Below are 19444 nucleotides of genomic sequence, written 5' to 3'. Positions count from 1 at the left end.
TTTTAAAAATAACATTATATGAACTAATTTTATAAGTCTTCTAGTTATGTATACATCAAAGCCAAATACAATCTGATTTTAAAGAAAATCCATCATAAGACATACTTTTGAATTTATGATCATCCAAAGTACAATATAAATTACACCAATAAAATGTCACAAACTAGTCATCTTTTTTGGTCCCAATAAAATACCTGGTATCTGTGTGACCTAGAATAAAATACTCAACATCTGCATCTCATTTTCCTGCCTGTAAAGTGAGGATAATTTTAACAACTACCTTACAGATTTGTTGTTTTAAAGGAGATTATGTATGGCAAGTGCTTAGGCTAGAACCTGGTGTTACAGTTCCGAATATGTATTACTCACTTATTATCTTAGTGTTTTCTCTACATGGACTGACAATAGATTTCTAACAAAGTAGATGAATTTTGCTTTCAATATCCTTTCTGCTCTAACCTTCCCCTTACTAATATTCTAATAAGTGAGACCTCATCTCTACAAAAATAAAATTAAAAAAAATACCTAGTCATGGTGGCACATGTCTGTGGTCCCAGCACCTTCTAAGGCTGAGGTGGGAGGATTGTTTGAGCCTGGAAGGTTGAGGCTGCAGTGAGCCATGATTATGCCACTGCACTTCAGCCTGGGCAACAGAGTGAGACCACGTCTCAAATATATATATATTTTTTCTAATACATTTGTTTATCAGATATGCTTGTCTTCAGAGAAGGAAAACTTGGCCCTGAGGAAATTAAATTTGGGGCAGTTAAGTCACAAAAATGGGTTATATTTTCATTATAAGTTTGATGTCAAAAATACACACACACATGTAAAAACTGTATCTCAGCTGGGCATGATGGCTCACTGAGGCCTGTAATCCCAGCACTTTGGGAGGTTGATGTGGTAGGATTGCTTGAGCTCAGGAGTTTGAGACCAGCCTGGGCAACATAGCAAGGCCTTATTTCTACCAAAAAAAAAAAAAAAAAAAAAAATCAGCTGGGTGTAGTCCAGCTATACAGTATGCAGGAGGCTGAGGTGGGAGGATCACTTGAACCAGGGAGGTCAAGGTTGCAGTGCACCGTATCACGCCATTGCACTCCAGCCTGGGTGACAGAGCAACAACCCGTCTCACCAAAAACAAACAAACAAAAAAAACACCCCAAAACGATACCTCTAATTACCAACTGATAGGAAATACAAAGAACAGAGGAATGTACTAATCACTTTACAGCATGGGGCATGCTGTCAGTAAAATGCAGACTGAAAAATATGTAAACAAATGATCTTGTTTTTTTTCATACACACACACACAAAAAATGTGTAAAGGAAAGAAAAGAAACGCAGAGGGGGAACCTAGTGATTAAATGACACTTAACAGACTTATCAACCAGTCACATAAACCCTAACTGGATATCTGATATTAAGGCATTACTGTTCATTTATTTTTAGATGTGGTAATGATACTGTGTATACGTTTTGTTTTTAAGAATTTTTATCTTTTAGAGATGTATACTAAAATATTTACAGATGAAAAGATATGATGTCTGAAATTTGTGTTGAAATTATGATGAGCTGGCTAGGGATAGAGATGAACCAGGAATGGCCATGTATCAGTAATTATTGAAGCTGGATGGTAACATATTATTATTTTCTGAATTGGTACTAGTATGTCTACTTCTGTATGTGTTTGACAATTTCCTTCCTTCCTTCCTTCCTTCCTTCTTTCCTTCCTTCCTCCCTCCCTCCCTCCACTTCCTTTCCCTTCTCTTTCCCCTTCCCTTCCCTTCCCCTGCCCCTCTCCCTCTCTCTTTCTTTTTTCCCTTAAGATAGTCTATAGCTCTATCAACCAGGCTGGAATGCAGTGCTGACCTTCTGGGCTCAAGTGATCCTCCCCTCAGCCTCCTGAGTAGCTGGGACCACAGGGCACACACCACCACACCTAGCAAGTTGTTTTATTTTTTGTAGAGACAGTCTCATTAAGTCATTGCCCGGGCTGGTCTTGCACTCCTGAGCTCAAGCAATCCTCCTGCCTCAGCCTTGCAAAGTGCTGGGATTATAGGTGTGAGCCACTGTTCCTCGCCTGTGTTTGACAATTTCTATAATAAAAAGTTTAAAATATACACTAGTCATAAAGGACACACTGAAGTTGACAAAATGCCTAGAGATTTTTTCTTTTCTTTTATTCTAAAAAGAGTACAGGAAAATAATTTGTGTTTTTGAACTTAGGGAAATCCAGACCAGGTTCAACCTGATTTCTGTAGTTTCAAATAATTCAACCAATAACTATTTTCCTATTTTTTTCTTTGCCCCTCACTACAGGAGGCAGAATTACAAGGAGTTACATAAAAAGAGACACAGAAAGTGATGAAATAAGAACAATGAAAAAAGGGTGAAAAGAAATACAAAAGAAATTAGGGAGACGAATGATAAAACCTGAACTACAAGTTAAGGAAACTCTTCTGCAAAAAGTCGAAAGATGGGATGTTTCACAGAAGAGAGAATGAAAGTGATCATGGATGGAGGTACCCCAAACAAGCTTTCCTATTTTATTTTTACGCTTACAGATACTCAAATATTAACAATTTAATTAATCACCTGCTATTAAAATCATGATGACACACTACCAGTGTGGATCTCCACAATGCTGAGTTTTTAGATGACATTCCCTACACCCCTTCCTCTTATGAAGAGTTTCACAAAAGACAACATCTTTAGAAGGTAAATTTAGCCTATGAAATATTTTAAGCAAAAGACAGAAAGAAGCCTCAAATGTATGTGGTGTATGCGGGGTGTATGTGTGTGTGTGTGTGAGTGTGAGAGAGAGAGAAAGAAAGAGAGAGAGACAGACACTACAGTCATGTTATTTTTACCCGAGCATAACCCAGGCATCCTGATGGGTACAGGTGGATTTACACACTCCTCAAAGACATGCTGAACATATAGATAATGCGTATTCAAAAGTTTCAAAATGAGCTAACATTTCAACCCGCACTCAGCCTCCAATATAAGCCATTTTTAAAAAAATCACTAAAAACTAATGGAAGATATTTCCATGTACAAACTCTTATTGACTATTGTTTCAACAGTATAACTTTAATTACAGGAAAAAAAAAACCTATCTCAATATCCTTTGATGAAGCAAATATCTAAAACTACACAGGTTGAATATCACAAATCTGAAAATCTGAAATGCTGCAAAACCAGTAACTTTTTGAGTGCTCAAAGGAAATGCTCACTGGGGCATTTCAGAATTCAAATTTTCAGATTTGGGATGGTTAACTGGTAAGTACAACTTAAATATTCCAAAATTTGAAAAAAATTTGAAATCCAAATCACTCTGGTTCCAAGTATTTCAGATAAGGGATACTCAACCTGTATTTAGTGAGTGCAGTTGCATATGCATTAAAGAAAAACTGAAGAACAGAAGAAACGTAAAATGTTAAGTTATTTCTGAGCAGCAACATTACAGGTGTTTGGTTCTAGTTTTTGTTTTGAGACAGGGTATCAAGAGTGCAGTGGCATGGTCATGGCTCATTGCAGCCTCAACCACCCAGGCTCAAGTGGTCCTCCTACCACAGCCTCTGAAGTAGCCAGAACTATGGGTATGTGCCACTACACTAACTTCTTATTTTTATTTTTTTTGTAGAGATGGAGTCTCCCTATTAATTTTACATAGGAAAAAATAAATATTTTTAAATTGCAGTATTATCTTCAGAAATTCAATTTCAAGTAGCAAGTGATCTGAGTATTAGGAACAAATATACACATAGTGAAATGCTAAATAAAGATGAATCAGAAGTGTAATTTTCATGACTTAACAAAACACAGGAAGTGGTACAGCTAGACATTGTTTGATTCATTCTGACCCATTTAGGAATTTGTTTCTTAATTGATATATGTGTAACTTTCCTCATATTCAAAAATATCTTACAAATAATAACCCACAGGCATATATTTATTCCTATGTTTAAAATCAAGAGACAGGGTTAAGAAATTTTAAAATTCCCTTCTTTTTTTTTTTTTTTTTTGAGATAAGAGTCTCGCTCTGTGGCCCAGGCTGGAGGGCAGTGGCACAATCTTGGCTCACTGCAACCTCTGCCTTCTGGGTTCACGCCATTCTCCTCCCTTAGCCTCCCAAGTAGCTGAGACTACAGGTGCCCACCACCATGCCCAGCTAATTTTTTGTATTTTTAGTAGAGATGGGGTTTCACCATGTTAGCCACGATGGTCTCGATCTCCTGACCTCGTGATCCGCCCGCCTCAGCCTCCTAAAGTGCTGGGATTACAGGCGTGAGCCACGTGCCCAGCCCAAAATTCTGTTCTTAAATATATAACAAGAGTTTTTCCAGAGGATGTCTAGTAATCTACCATTCATTAAACAATGACACTGGGAGATCCCTATTTATTAATACATGAGAGCAGAGAAATTTCAATTTGGGACTTGAGGCCAACGACAGTGGCTCATAGCTGTAATCTCTGCACGTTAGGAGACCGAAGTGGGCGGATCACATGAGGCCAGGACTTTGAGACCAGCCTGGCCAACATGGCAAAACCCCATCTCTACTAAAACTACAAAAACACTAGCCAGGCGTGGTAACTCATGCTTGTAATCCCAGCTACCTGGGAGGCTGAGGCATGAGAATCGCTTGCACATGGGAGGCAGAGTACGTTGTAGTGAGCCAAGATTGTGCCACTGCACTCCGGCCTGGGTGACAGAGCAAGACCATCTCTCAAAAATAAATAAATAAACAAATAAACAAATAAACAAACAAACAAACAAACAAACTGAGGATTTGAGGCACAATTCCTTTTGTTCTTAACTGAAGCAAAACTTTAAATTCAGGACTGTCTTAATGACCTGGAGTTCCATAATAGCTATTAATAACTCAAGAGGTATGCTTTAGTTTCTATGTATGATCTTCACAAACACTGCTACCTGTGGAAGATATGGACTGATGTATGACAGTGACCGTGGTGGTCTTGCTGCCTTTATTTTTTTAGATGGGGTCTTGCTATATTGCCCAGACGGCCGTGCAGTGGGGCAATCATGCCTCACTGTACCCTCTGAACTCCTAAGCTCAAATGTTCCTTCTGCCTCAGCCTCCCAAAGTGCTGGAATTACAGATGTGAACCATCATGCCTGGCTCTTTGCTGCCTACTTTAGCAAGTATGTACTGTATATACTGTAAACACTAGATTATGAATACTATTTAATATCTGAGTTATGAAAATATAAAAACAGGTTTTAGTAATTTAAATAGCTAATGGTCTCTTAGATCTCACCACTTGGGTAGCTGTCAGAACTCTAAAAGTCAACAGTCATTTCAGTTGCGTTAGCTACTTAAAATCTGGAACCTAAGACATATCTTTAAGAATGGAAACAAACTATGGAAGGGAGATAGGTTCGTGACAGACTTTCAAACATAAAGCTTACAGTAGGAGTTTAACCAGAAATACCATGATGATTAACACTTATCAGAGAGGTAGGTAGAAAGAACTGACTTCTAATTTTTTATGACATTAAAAGGTATTTTATCTAGTTCTCATATTTTTAATGGTTTATTTGGAATTGTTCAGCAGTCCTCTCTCTACCCTTTCTTTGTAAGCATTCCAAAGTTAGGATGTTTTTGAAGAATCTCTTACCTTTGTCTGCTTGTCTGACATATTAATATGTCAGTATCAACTTAATCATTCAAATACATTTCTCTTAATTTGGGGTTTTCTCAGGTGCTTTCTTTTAATTAGAAATCTTGTAGACTATTACTTACAGTGTTGTAAAGTTTATCAAACTCTGCATATCTCCTGAAGACAAACCATTCACTCCTTCCCACTGAAACCAGAACTTTATAAACCTGTGGAAATTAAAAAAAAAACAATGTAACAAAATTTAATTGCAAAAAACCCATTAGCTACTTAAATACATTAAACCTGTTTTCATATATATATATTTTTTGAAACAGTCTGTCTCTTTCAATAAGGCTATTTTCATATTCTGAAACTGATACTAACATTAACATTTTTATATGATTCTCCAAGATACATAAACATACCAATTAAAGCACTTATTGAATCTTGTCAAATGGTATTCTTGGCTGGGCTCAGTGGGTCATGCCTGTAATCTCAGCACTTTGTGAGGCTGAGGTGGGAGGATCACTTGAGCGTAGGAGCTGGAGACCAGCCTGGGCAACAGGGAGACCCCGTCTTTACAAAAAACTTAAAAATTAGCCAGGCATGGTGTACACGCCTGTAGTCCCAGCTACGCAGGACGCTGAGCTCTAGGACTGCTTGAGCCCAGGTAAGTCGAGGCTGTAGTGAGCTGAGATCACACCACTGCACTCCAGCCTGAGTGTCAAAAGCGAGATCATGACTTGAGGGAAAAAAAAAAAGGTGATTTCTTGTGATGGGAAGAATATGAGGTCAGGAAAAAAAACAGGAGATATTTTATTTTTCACATGTTACAAAATATTTCTGTAATTTTCAGGGAATAACATAGTCAACACCCACGTGCTCATTATTTGGATCTACTGAATTTCTAACATTTTGCCATTCTTGCTTCAGATTTTTTTGCCAAAGAATAAAATACTATAGATTCAATTGTTGCCACTTTCCTCTCTTCTTCCCTAGCAGTAATTAATACCTTGAACTTACAAAGTATTTTCAAAAGTGATACTTGCTTCATAAAAAACCTTCAATTATTAGTTCTCTTCATCTTTCACATAGTAGTTTTAGGTCACCTTTCACATAGTAGTTTTCAAACTATTAATAAGAATTTATTCTCAGATTTCCTAGTATTATCTTCCATATTCAGTATTTTCAAGTATACATAACCTCATATAATCATAATCCAACAACCCTATGAAGTAAGCAGAACAAATATTATAACCCCCCCACTATACATGAGACACCCTACATGAGCTGCAGGATGGTAATCTGGCTCTCTTGGTCTTAACCGAAAAGGAATCTGGTTGTCTTAGAGGAAGCTATTGTGTGTAAGATGTTAAAATTAATTTGATACCCCCCCGCCACCATGGACAGTATGCAGAAGTAGAGGGCAAAAAACTTAGCCAAGGTTCCAGTGACGTTGAGTAAGACTAGACAAGAGATTTATCTCACATGGCACTCAGGATCAGACAAGCCTAGAAGCAGACTGCTGTAAGAGAATAAAACACTTAAGTTTATATGATTGTGAGTTTCTTGAATTATTTGTGCTGACTTGGTGAGAAGAATGGACCTTAGAAAGTTCAGGTGGCCTCCCCTGGCTACCCAAATACAGCCAAGACCAGGAGCAAGTCTAGGTTCCAAGCTGGAGCAGCTCTGCGGCAAATATATTTATAGAAGGCAAGATAAAGCCTTGTGAAATTATGAATTAACAGTATGATTTATAAACAAGTGCTTATTAAATATGTACTAATAAAATAGTAGACAAAAACAAAAACTAATCAAATCCTTAAAAATACTTCCATTGGTAAAAAGCAAAACAAGGCCGGGCGCGGTGGCTCAAGCCTGTAATCCCAGCACTTTGGGAGGCCGAGACGGGTGGATCACGAGGTCAGGAGATCGAGACCATCCTGGCTAACACGGTGAAACCCCGTCTCCACTAAAAAATACAAAAAACTAGCCGGGCGAAGTGGCAGGCGCCTGTAGTCCCAGCTACTCGGGAGGCTGAGGCGGGAGAATGGCGTGAACCTGGGAGGCGGAGCTTGCAGTGAGCTGAGATCCGGCCACGGCACTCCAGCCTGGGCGACAGAGCAAGACTCCGTCTCAAAAAAAAAAAAAAAAAGCAAAACAAGATTAGATTCCCTGTGAAATCTAACAGAATTTCACAGGAAACAGTACAATACTTAATACAATATGAAATTATCTTATTTGCATATTTCCTTATTGTCTGTCTTGCCCCAGTTAATGAAAGTTCCTTGAGAGCTAGGGCTAATGTCACTCTTGTTCCACTGTATCCACAGTGCCTAGAATATGACATAGAAGCTCACAATTTCTCAAGTGGATAAATGAAAATATAATTTAGACTTGGCTTAAGTCAAGACACCTACAATGCAACACATTTCCCTGTTAGAAGCTTCATGGCATAGAACTATATAAACTACCTATGCAAACTAGAGTATAAAAATATTATCAAGGCTGGGCGTGGTGGCTCATTTCTGTAATCCCAAAACATCGGGAGGCTGAGGCAGTAGAACCACTTGAGCCCAGGAGTTCAAGACCAACCTATTCAACATAGCAAGACCTGTCTCTATTAAATTTAAATTCAGGCTGGGCGCGGTGGCTCACGCCTGTAATTCCAGCACTTTTGGAGGCCAAGGCAGGTGGATCACGCAAGAGATAGAGACCTTGCCAACATGGTGAAACCCCGTCCCTACTAAAAAAAAAAAAGGAATATATATATATATATATACACACACACACATAAAAAATTAGCTGGGCATGGTGGCATGCACCTGTAGTCCAAGCTACTCGGGAGGCTGAGGCAGGAGAATCGCTTGAACCCAGGAAGTGGAGGTTGCAGTGAGCCTAGATTGCGCCACTGCACTCCAGCCTGGCAACAGAGTGAGATTCCGTCTCAAAAAAAATAATTAATTAATTAATTAATTAAAAAAATAAAAATATTATCGATAACACGGGTACCTAGGCTGAACAGAGCATCTGTGTTGGGTGGGATGGGGTCTATCTGCACTGAGAGAACCCAGTTTCTTGAGGATTGAGGACTACACTGTAGTAATCAGCAAATAACAGACGAACAATTCAACAAATACTTATTTGAATTCCTACTATCTTTGTTCTAGGGGCTGGTGAAACGATAATGAAGAAGTCCTTGCTTCAAAGAACCTTGCATTCTACTCAAAGGCGGCACATATAAACAAACACGAAATGTGGCAGGAGGGAAAGCAAGACAGAGTGAGAGGGGTAGCGTGGGGTGTGAAGGTGCTGTTTTTTATAGGGTGGTCAGAATATGCCTCTCTAATAAGGCAATATTTGAGAATCTGAAGGAAGTAAATGAATAAGGTGATTTAGTTAGGGCCTTTGAGAACTCAGTGCACAGCGTAAAAACAGCTGAGTAAGAGAAATGTTACATGTCTCCTCAACCATCCTACAGAAGACATGGAAATACCTCCAGCCTGGAAAATCAAAGGACACATGAGATAATCTGCTGACATTTGCTATGTGTGAACTTCCATCAAACTTGGCAGGAGGTATCCTCTCGAGGAAAGAATGACCCAAAGGCAAAAATAAGGAGGGGGAAGGAAGGAAGAAAAACTTTCACACACTCTTACCATTTTATTCTAGGTATATCAACCTTTGTTTACCTTCAATGTGATACTGCTAAAAATTTTGCTTATACAAATGTGCAACAAATGCCTACTGTTTAAGATATTCCTGCAATCTAGAGGCTCAGAAGGGGTATATGGTCGGAAACACATTGCAATTTATCTGCTCTGGGATGTGGTGCCAAGTGTGGCAGGTGTGTCTGTTAAGGAAGAGAGGACAGAGGGACTGCTTTCCCTGCTCCTTGTCTGAGACCTTGAGAGAAAACCATCATTTTCTAGCACCCAGCCCCACCTAGTTAAGAAGGCAGAGAGATTTAGTTTAACTCCTCAGCTTTCCTCAACTGCCCTATGACAGCGACTCTGAGTTGAAAGTCACCTATCATGGGACTCAACTGGCAGTGACCAGGTAACCCCCTTTTTAGAGGCTGGGTTGGACCACTGAGCCAGGAGCAGGTGAAGGACATGTCAGAGCCTCAGGGGGCTCTACAGCTATCAAGGGCCAAGGTACTGAGTCAGTGGAGAGTTGCCGCAAGACCCTGGGGTCAAGTCAACAAAGAGATCACAAGCTAGTTCATCAACTGAAGGTGCCAGCAATGGATGCCAGCAAAATGCCCAGGTTATCAGGTCAGTCATAGCTGGCTATCTGCCAGACCAGCCACTTTACAGCTCAAAAAACAAAGATCTAGAGGGACGACAAGAACTCAAGAGGCTTCACCAGGCTACCATGAGGTCATTCACCAACTCAACAATATTGTGAAAGGGGACACCTCTCCTCCCATAAACCATGATGCCAACCTGAGGAGGATGTGTGTTCAAGTAAGAGAAAGAAAGTAGAAGAGAGGCTAAGCATTTTATCCTGAGACCTGATTAAATTATTAGATCAGACTAAGTATTAAACAGAATTGGGCTAAATGAATTTCTTCATATTACTCATACAACATAGAAAAGATCTAGTTGGAAGTAACCAAAGTGTGGTTTTCAGACTTCCTGCATCAGGATGAACTGGTCAAGCGTGCTGAACAATTCAGATTACAGTCCTGTATAGTACATAGTTATTTACTCATTTTGCAAATAAGGCAACTGAAACAGACAGGTGAAGTAATTAATACATCCCAGATTTGAACCCAGGCCATCTGACTCCAGAGTTCCAACTCTGTAGGTGAGGAGAGAGTGGGGAGTTATGAGGAAGAGCAGATCAGTAATATACATGATAAATGGCTTTTTTTTTTTCAGGGGGAGGAGGGCACAAGACCTCTGTATGTACTAATAGGACTACTGGAACTACATACAATATTGTATGTTTCAGCACACTAATTAGAAAAGTGACTATTCTCCAATAATAAAAACTGATACACAGATTGAGCAAATGTTCATTGCGCTTACTTTTTATAAAGCCCTGTAGTAGATACTACAGTGATAAATGATAAAATTAGAAATGGCTTAGCCTTTAAGGTAAAAAAAAAAATTACTGAATTAAATATTTTAAAACTGAGAGATACTATAAACATTTCAGGACAGTAGTTAATATGAAATCGATGTCTTCAGGAGTCCATTAATTCCTGACAGTGCACGCAAAATTGTGTGTGCGTAGATCCATGTGTATGCACATGCACATTTTCTGTTAAGAAGATTAGTTAGTAGCTGGGCATGGTGGCGGGCGCCTGTAGTCCCAGCTACTCAGGAGGCTGAGGCAGGAGAATGGCGTGAACCGGGAGGCGGAGCTTGCAGTGAGCCAAGATCGAGCCACTGCACTCCAGCCTGGGTGACAGGGTCAGACTCTGTCTCAAAAAAAAAAACAAAAAAACCCAAGATGATTAGTTAGATACGGTCAGGCGTGGTGGCTCACGCTTGTAATCCCAGCACTTTGGGACGCCAAGGTGGGCGGATCATGAGGTCAAGAGATCAAGACCATCCTGACCAATATGGTAAAACCCCATCTCTACTAAAAATACAAAAATTGGCTGGGCGTGGTGGCACGTGCCTGTAGTCCCAGCTACTCGGGAGGCTGAGGCAGGAGAATCGCTTGAACCCAGGAGGCAGTGAGCAGAGGTTGTACCACTGCACTCCAGCCTGGTGACAGAATGAGACTCTGTCTCAAAAAAAAAAAAAGGATTAGTTAGATAGTTTCATACAATTCTCCAAGAGGATAAGTAAAGAGACTAAAAAAGGAAAATGTATTCCATTACGGTAGCCACAGACTTTGTGGAGAACAGATTATGTGAAAGTAAAATCCAGGTATGTGGGAGATGGGGAAGGGGGTGTTCTAGGTTGGAGAAGAAAAGCAGAAATGAAAATATTCTCTATATTCAATTTTTTTCCACATGCTTTATGTTAAGTACTTACAGTAAACCTCTTCTTTTTCTCTCTGTGTTCATCAGAGCTGGGAATGCTTACACTTGGGCAGCTTTCCTTGTAGTCCATGGTATGATCTCTTTGCATTTAATCCCTCAAGAGCACACCAAAAAATGCGTCCGAAGAAACAGTCAGCAGAGGACAAACTCAATTAACTAATCCAAAACATAACACCTCTTGAAGTAATGTTCAAATTCCATCATGCAACCTTAACCAACAGAAAAAAAAAAAAAAGAAGTGATTAACAAAAACAATTTTAACATACTATGATGGTTATTCCTTAAGCATGGGACTAATTTTACATTTATTCTGGCAGGAATTTACTTTTGCTCATCAGTCTCAGCCCAGGTTAGAGATTTAGTTTCTACTGTGTTCCTACTACAACCCACAAATATCTGCAGTCCATCTACCTTCCTTACTATTAGGAAATTCCAGTAACTTACACACCTCAGTTCATGTAGACTAAGCACTAACTCTCACCTAGAAAAGATCTAGTTGGAGGTAACCAAAGTGTGGTTTTCAGACTTCCTGAATCAGGATGAACTGGTCAAGTGTGCTGAACAATTCAGATTACAATCCTGTATAGTACGTAACTATTTACTCATTTTACAAATAAGGCAGCTGAAACACAGAGAGGTGAAATAATTCATACATCCCGGATTTGAATCCAGGCCATCTGACTCCAGAGTTCCAACTCTTTTTTTTTTTTTTTTTTTTTGAGACAGAGTCTTGCTCTGTCACCCAGGCTGGAGTGCAGTGGCCGGATCTCAGCTCACTGCAAGCTCCGCCTCCCGGGTTTACGCCATTCTCCTGCCTCAGCCTCCCGAGTAGCTGGGACTACAGGCGCCCGCCACCGCGCCCGGCTAGTTTTTTGTATTTTTAGTAGAGACGGGGTTTCACCGTGTTAGCCAGGATGGTCTTGATCTCCTGACCTCGTGATCCACCCGCCTCGGCCTCCCAAAGTGCTGGGATTACAGGCTTGAGCCACCGTGCCCGGCCCAGAGTTCCAACTCTTAACCACTGTACTATGCTTCATTATAACTGTGGATTATTCTTTTGTACTGAACCTCTGGTCAGAGACACTACAGTAGATCTTCCTACAAAATAAATGCAGTATGTTAATATCATCCCACTCATGAATAAAGGGCTAGAGATGTCACACTGATGTCACCTTTGCTACACACAGCAGCCCATACTCTGACACCACATGACACCAAATAATACCTTTCTTTTAGAGACAGGGTGTTGCTATGTTGCCCAGGTTAGAATGCAGTAGCTATTCACAGGTACAATCATGCTGCACTGCAGCCTCAAACTCCTAGGCTCAAGAGATGTTCCTGCTTGAGCCTCCCAAGTAGCCGCGACTACAGGCACAGACCATCACGCCTGGCTCAAACAATACTTTTTTTTTGTTTTTTTCTTAAGATACGGGGTCTCATTACATTGCCCAGGCTGGTCTTGAACTCCTGGGCTCAAGCATTCCTCCCAACTTAATCTCCCAAAGTGCTAGGATTACAGGCATGAGCCACCACACTCAGACTAAATAATACTTTTTAAACTGTCAGTATGCTTGGATAATTTCCCTGGATGGTCAGTTTCAGGAAGTCGCTGTAACAGATCTGGTCACTATAAATTATATTCAGGTAATGACTTAAAATATATATCAGCAGGCATTGAATATTCAGGTATAATGAGTTTTAACTGATTATAAGAATGCTTCCTTTGAGATTATTCAAAGCTTCCCTTGTTGGATTTGCTGCTGGAAATGCAGTCAGAAAGATTTCTTTTTTTTTTTTTTGAGACGGAGTTTTGCTCTCGTCACCCAGGCTGGAGAGCAATGGCGCAATCTTGGCTCACTGTAACCTCCGCCTCCCGGGTTCAAGCGATTCTCCTGCCTCAGCCTCCCAAGTAGCTGGGATTACGGGTACGTGCCACCTCATCCAACTAATTTTGTATTTTTAGTAGAGACGGCGTTTCTCCATGTTGGTCAGGCTGGTCTCAAACTCCTGACCTCAGGTGATCCGTCTGCCTCGGCCTCCCAAAGTGCTGGGATTACAGGCGTGAACCACTGCGCCCAGCAGTCAGAAATATTTCTGTGTAGCTGAATTAGTTGTTAGAATATACAGACAAGTAATTGGTCCCGCCTCAACAAAGAGTACAGCATCTGTCTATAAATTATAGCATTCTAAAGCCCCATAATAGTAGCTGCTTTGCCCCACTAAGACCAGGGAAGCACCTGACCAGAGCCTGGCCTGCCTGTCACAGTGATCTACTGCCTGAGCATGAGAGCAGGTGGAACCTATTGTACTTCTTTTATTATTATTATTTTTTTTTGAGACGGAGTCTCGCTCTGTCGCCCAGACTGGAGTGCAGTGGCGCGATCTCCACTCACTGCAAGCTCCGCCTTCCCGGGTTCCCGCCATTCTCCTGCCTCAGCCTCCCGAGTAGCTGGGACTACAGGCACCCGCCACCGCGCCCGGCTAATTTTTGTGTTTTTAGTAGAGACGGGGTTTCACCGTGTTAGTCAGGATGGTCTCGATCTCCTGACCTCGTGATCCGCCCGTCTCGGCCTCCCAAAGTGCTGGGATTACAGGCGTGAGCCACCGTGCCCGGCCGGAACCTATTGTACTTCTAAGGCAGACTGGCCCTGTCCTGGAACCTTAGAAGCCACATTAACCCATGCTTCTCCTCCTGCACCAGAGACACTGAGAAGGTGAAGGTTATGAGCTACACTTTCCACACCTCTCCCTTGAGAATGTGGGGCTCAGGGTGGCAGGTACTGCTGTTACTTTATATGAGTGCCCTGCTGTGCTATAGCCCAAAGAAGCAGAATTCCTCAGGTCCTCCTTTTGGAAGGGACAGTAAGGTATCACATTAAGTGGCACCAGGAATAAAGGAGAAGGAAAGAGATGGTAGGCAGGACAACTTGTTTCCTGCAAGGTACCCAGGGGACATCTAAGAGAACAGGCACAGCTGGCACTTAAGTGTAGAAGTCTACACTCAAGAAGCACACTCAAACCTGAGCCAAAGGTTCCAGTTTGGCAATTGCACTTGACAGTCTCTATCTGCCCTTCCAGACCCAAATGCCACTCTTTCTCCACCCAGCCACATGTCCAGAAGTCTGAGCTCTACGGACTGCACACTGTTTTGCCTTTGCCCTCTGGCTGGATGCAGCCATGAGAGTCACTAACAAATTACAGGGTAAGAGAAGCATGGCGCTAAGATATTTGTTCCCCTGGTCCCTTTCTGACATCAGTGGTTTACCCACCTAAGCCCACAGTTCCTAGCAGGCAGCCCGTCTTCCACAGCTACAGCTGAAGGGTCTGGGAATAATAACAGCTTCCTGACTTTGCTAGTAAAGAGGTGCTTCAACAAGCCATGATGGTTCCTCTAATCCTGCCCACAACATCTTAGTTAACAGTCCCTTTGTTAAACTCCCTTCAACTACATTTGAGTGTGTCATATGACTGATGCAGTTAACTGGTACCAAGAAGACCGCAGGAAACACAGCCTCAAAAATGGAATGTGTACTTGACAAGTGTCCTGAAAATCTTCCTGTGGGGGGAGGGGATGGCACACAGTGACATCATGATCGCTCAAACTACTACCTGTGCATGGTGTCACAGGATGGAGTGCAGGTGGAGAGTGCTCAAAGTCCAAGTAGCAGCTAAAAACACTGACTTCAGAGACTGCGATGTGGGCTGGGGCTGCTTCTGGCTGTCCTTGAGAATGTGCCTAAAGCAAATGACAAAGTCAAAGCTGTGAATTCCCAAAGAGATGGGTAGAAAATCCGTGGCTGTTTTATTAGAGTCCTTCATCTCTTATAGTTGCCGAGCTGAGAAGATCAAGCCCAGGGTTTGATGGCTAGGGTTGCAGAGCCAATTCAATATACAATCCTGCAAAGTCTAATGTGTTAACATACGGCACTGGCTGGAAAGGAGAATTACTTGAATCATAGATGCAGGCATTTGGGTAGGCATAGATGAGGCTAAGAATGCTGAACCCCAAATTCAGCTGAACTGCCTTGCTGAAAGCAGCTGTCTGTATCTCTCAGAGAATACCCTGCATCCAAACGCCTCCTTCTCAATAAAACTCTTTTCAAGTTGTTTCACAAGGGATGCTAATTCTCTTCACTATCTACTCCCACCATCTTTCATTGTCTCGTAACCCAAAAGACCCCAGAAAGAAGTTCCAAGTCTATTCTGGGAGAAAACTGCCTTTATAACAAAATATTTTAGGATCTCAACAATTTATTTACCAGTGGGAGTGTGGAGAGCACATACAGGAATAAATTCAAAGGATCTTAGATCAAGGAAGACTAATAAGATTATTGTGACCTTTTTTTTCTTTTTTTTTTTGAGATGGGGTCTCATTCTGTCGCCTAGGCTGCAGTGCAGGGCGCAATCTTGGGTCACTGTAACCTCCACCTCCAGGGTTCAAGCAATCCTCTCACCTCAGCCTCTCAAGTAGCTGGGACTACAGGCATGTACCACCATGCCTGGCTAATTTTTGTATTTTTGGTAGAGATGGGGTTTCGTCATGTTGGCCAGGCTGGTCTCAAACTCCAGAGCTCAAGCAAACTGCCCATATCGGCCTCCCAAAGTGCTGGGATTGTAGGCATGAGCCACCACACCCAGCGTATTGTGACCCTTTAAACGGCCACAGGCATATACTGTTGATCTTTCTCCAGGCCTTTCCTGAGAAGGACCTGTAGCAATTCCCCAGGATGACTGTCCACTACAGAAATGGGAATATATAATCCTCCCAAGCGTTAGTAGATACTAGCTCTGAAATAACACTAATCTCCTAGAGACCCAGAACATGGTCTACAAGTCAGAGTGGGACTTCCAGAGGTAAGGTCAGAGAGTAAGTCTGTCTCCCAGTGGGTCCAGTGGGACGACAGGCCCATCCTGTGCTTATTTCCCTAGTAACAGAATTGTAGTGGAAACTGATATACTTAGTAACTGGCCAAATTCCCATATTGGTTCCCTGTCCCATGTCATAAAAGCTATAATGAGAGAAAAGGCTATGAAGAAGCCTCTGGAACTGTCTCCCCTTTTCCTACTAAGAAAGTAATCAAAAAGTATACCACATCCATGGGAAAAGCTCAGAAATCAGTACCACTATCAAAAACTAAAAGGATGCAGGGCTGTTAAAACTTCTTATATCCCCATTTAACTTGGCCATTTACCTAGATCAAAGCTGGAAAGAACTGGGAACATAACAATGGATTACCATAAATTTAATCAGATGGTGACACCAATTTCAAACGGGATTCTGAGATTCTAAATGTAGTGTTTCTGTTTTTGTTTTCTGAAGAAAATTAGTATAACCCCAGACATCTGGTATGCCTACTGACCTGGCAAATGCTTTCTTTTCCATCACCATCAGTAAGGACAATGAGATGCAAATTGCATGAAGTGGCAGAAAGGCAGTGTATCTTCATTGTCTCACCTGAGGACTATGTCTGAATCGCCATAATATAGTCTGGAGAGTCCTTGATCATCTTGACAGCCCACAGATCACCATACTGGTCCATCACATGGATGCCATTTTCTTAACTGGACCTGGTGAACAAAAACTAGCAAGCACTTTGGACACCTGCGTAAGACACATACACAATCCAGAGGATGGAAAAAAACTCATGAAAGTTCAGGGACTCACCACACTAGGATTTCCCTGGTCTGAGCCAGGATATCCCGTCTCAAGTGAGAGAAATTACTACACCTTGCACCACTTGCACTGAGAGAGGTAAAACAAATAGTGAGTTTCAATACTTGGATATGCTGTTCTGACCCATTTACTGGGTAACCTATGAGCCTGCCAGTTTTTATTGAAGCCCATTCCAAGAGAAGGTTCTAGAGCAATGAAAGCTGCTCTAACCCTTGAGCCTATGCCTCAGCATACCCAGTAGTACTGGAAATGACATGGCAAACAGGAATGAACTAGGGACCCCTCTCTCTGACAAGCACCAAGGAAAGAGTAAGAGTTTCAGACCCCTTAGGGTTTGCCAGCAACCACTGTCTGTGGTTCCTGGCTTGTTACTAGGCCCAGGAAGAGATGCAATGACCGCCTATGGAAAATGAAGAGACTGTGTCAAAAGAACAGCCTATCGTGAACAGAGTATTATCGGGTTCACTGAATCATAAAACTAGACATGTACAGCACTAATCCACTTGGTACGGTAAAAGCAAGACTAGGCTTAAGCAAGTCTGGATGGCACAAGTAAACTGCAGGGATCGGCAGCCCGGACTCCCCTACTGTTTGTTCCTCCTTCCTTGTAAGTTTTCTAGACCCACATTTAAGGCCCCATGGGGAGGATCCTCAGGCCAGTTAGCAGGGCAGGAAAAAGGCATGCTTGTTTATGGATGGACATGCAGTGTGCTGACACCAGCCAGAAGTGAGAAAAGGCAGCCCCACTCAGGGATGGCCTGAAAGAGAGTGGTGAAGGGAAATCTTCCCAGTGGGCAGAACTCTGAGCAGCACACGTGGTGGTTTACCTGTCAGGAGGAGTGCCAAAGGGACGTATCTATGATGATCTTGGGCAGTGGCTAATGGATGGCCTGCTGGTCAGTGACTAGGAAAGAACAAGATTGGGAAATTATATATTTTTTAAAGGGAGGTGTGCAGAAGTACGTATACGAACCTTTCACTACAGCACAGAATGTGAGCGTATTTGTGTCTCACATCAATGCCCACTACAGATAGGCTCTCAATAATCATGTGGTCAAGATGACTTGTCTTATGGATGTCAGTCAGCCTCTTTCCCAATCGTCCCATTGCTTGCTCAATGGACCGATGACAAAGTGGCCAAAGCAGTAGGTGTGGAGGCTATATAGGGACAATATGGCCTTCCCCTCACCAAGATGGATTCAGTGCTGCCAGTGCTAAGTGCCCGACCACAACACAAAAGACCAACACTAAGGCCCACTATCCCACCATCCCACACGGGGTATTAGAGAGCCCTTAGGGAAAAATCTGTCTTCACAGAAGCAAGACTGACTTCATATGGGTTGCTTTAAGGATTTGAGATAGCGTAAAAGACCTAGCACTGTAAAAGTAACCAATAAATCAGATCTAAAGTATAACAATTTCTTTTGAATTCATTTTTATTCCTTCATTCAACGAACACTTATTGAGTGCTCATCATGCACTAGGCAATAAAAAAGACAAAATGAAGTCCGTGTGCGGTGGCTCACACCTGCAATCCCAGCACTTTGGGAGGCTGAGGAGGGTGGATCATGAGGTCAGGAGTTCAAGACCAGCCTGGCCAACATGGTGAAACTCCATCTCTACTAAAAACACAAAAATTAGCTGGGCATGGTGGTAAGTGCCTGCAATCCCAGCTACTCGGGAGGCTGAAGGAGGAGAATTGCTTGAACTGGGACACAGGAGGCAGAGGTTGCAGTGAGCCAAGATTGTGCTACTGCACTACAGCCTGGGTTACAGAGTGAAACTCTGTCTCAAAAAAACAAAACAAAAAAAAGACAAAGAGAAAATCCTACTCTCACAGAACTTACCTAATGGGGAAGACAGGAAAGACTGACAAGCAACATACAAATTTGTAAGTATGATGTTATGTGTATGCATGGTATACTGAGAGGGTACAGAGAAGGGACATAGCCGCAAACCGTACAGCTTAGCTAAAAATAAAGCCAGGCAGGTATGGAAGCAGAGGTTTGAAAGAGATTCCACCCATTTGCCTCAATCATATTTGGAAAAAGAAGTCAAAATTATATGTTAGGAATAAAGATGTTGCTCTGAAGAAAAACATAAACAGGTTAAATCACTTGCCCAAGTTAATATGCGACTAA

At 41.8% G+C, this 19444-nt stretch overlaps 1 protein-coding gene and 1 long non-coding RNA gene across 37 annotated transcripts in view; one reads left to right on the top strand and one right to left on the bottom strand.

The window, feature by feature from the left end:
• The window catches only part of LOC102145725 (uncharacterized), a 50953-nt gene extending 40316 nt beyond the window's left edge, over positions 1-10637 (top strand). Inside the window, exons 3-4 of the long non-coding RNA XR_006700407.3 lie at positions 2320-2522; positions 8796-10637. This is a non-coding gene — a long non-coding RNA (uncharacterized lncRNA). The remainder of the gene's footprint in view (positions 1-2319; positions 2523-8795) is intronic.
• SGK3 (serum/glucocorticoid regulated kinase family member 3) overlaps positions 1-19444 on the bottom strand; it is a 148398-nt gene that overhangs the window by 57896 nt on the left and 71058 nt on the right. For 11 of the 36 annotated variants that reach the window (XM_015454779.4, XM_073998880.1, XM_073998888.1 and 8 more), the window contains exons 2-3: positions 11622-11838; positions 5769-5852 (exon numbers count right to left, since the gene is read on the bottom strand). In XM_015454779.4, the coding sequence (XP_015310265.1) occupies positions 5769-5852; positions 11622-11717 (180 nt within the window). In that variant the 5' untranslated portion in view covers positions 11718-11838. Of the gene's footprint in view, positions 1-5768; positions 5853-11621; positions 11839-15238; positions 15366-17084; positions 18208-19444 lie in introns of all 36 variants that reach the window. The other 25 variants (XM_045398350.3, XM_073998882.1, XM_073998879.1 and 22 more) reach the window with 8 other exon arrangements.

Source organism: Macaca fascicularis, chromosome 8 (assembly GCF_037993035.2).
Source record: "Macaca fascicularis isolate 582-1 chromosome 8, T2T-MFA8v1.1".
In the NCBI taxonomy this organism is placed as follows: domain Eukaryota; kingdom Metazoa; phylum Chordata; class Mammalia; order Primates; family Cercopithecidae; genus Macaca; species Macaca fascicularis.
This window is presented reverse-complemented; position numbering and strand designations above follow the sequence as displayed.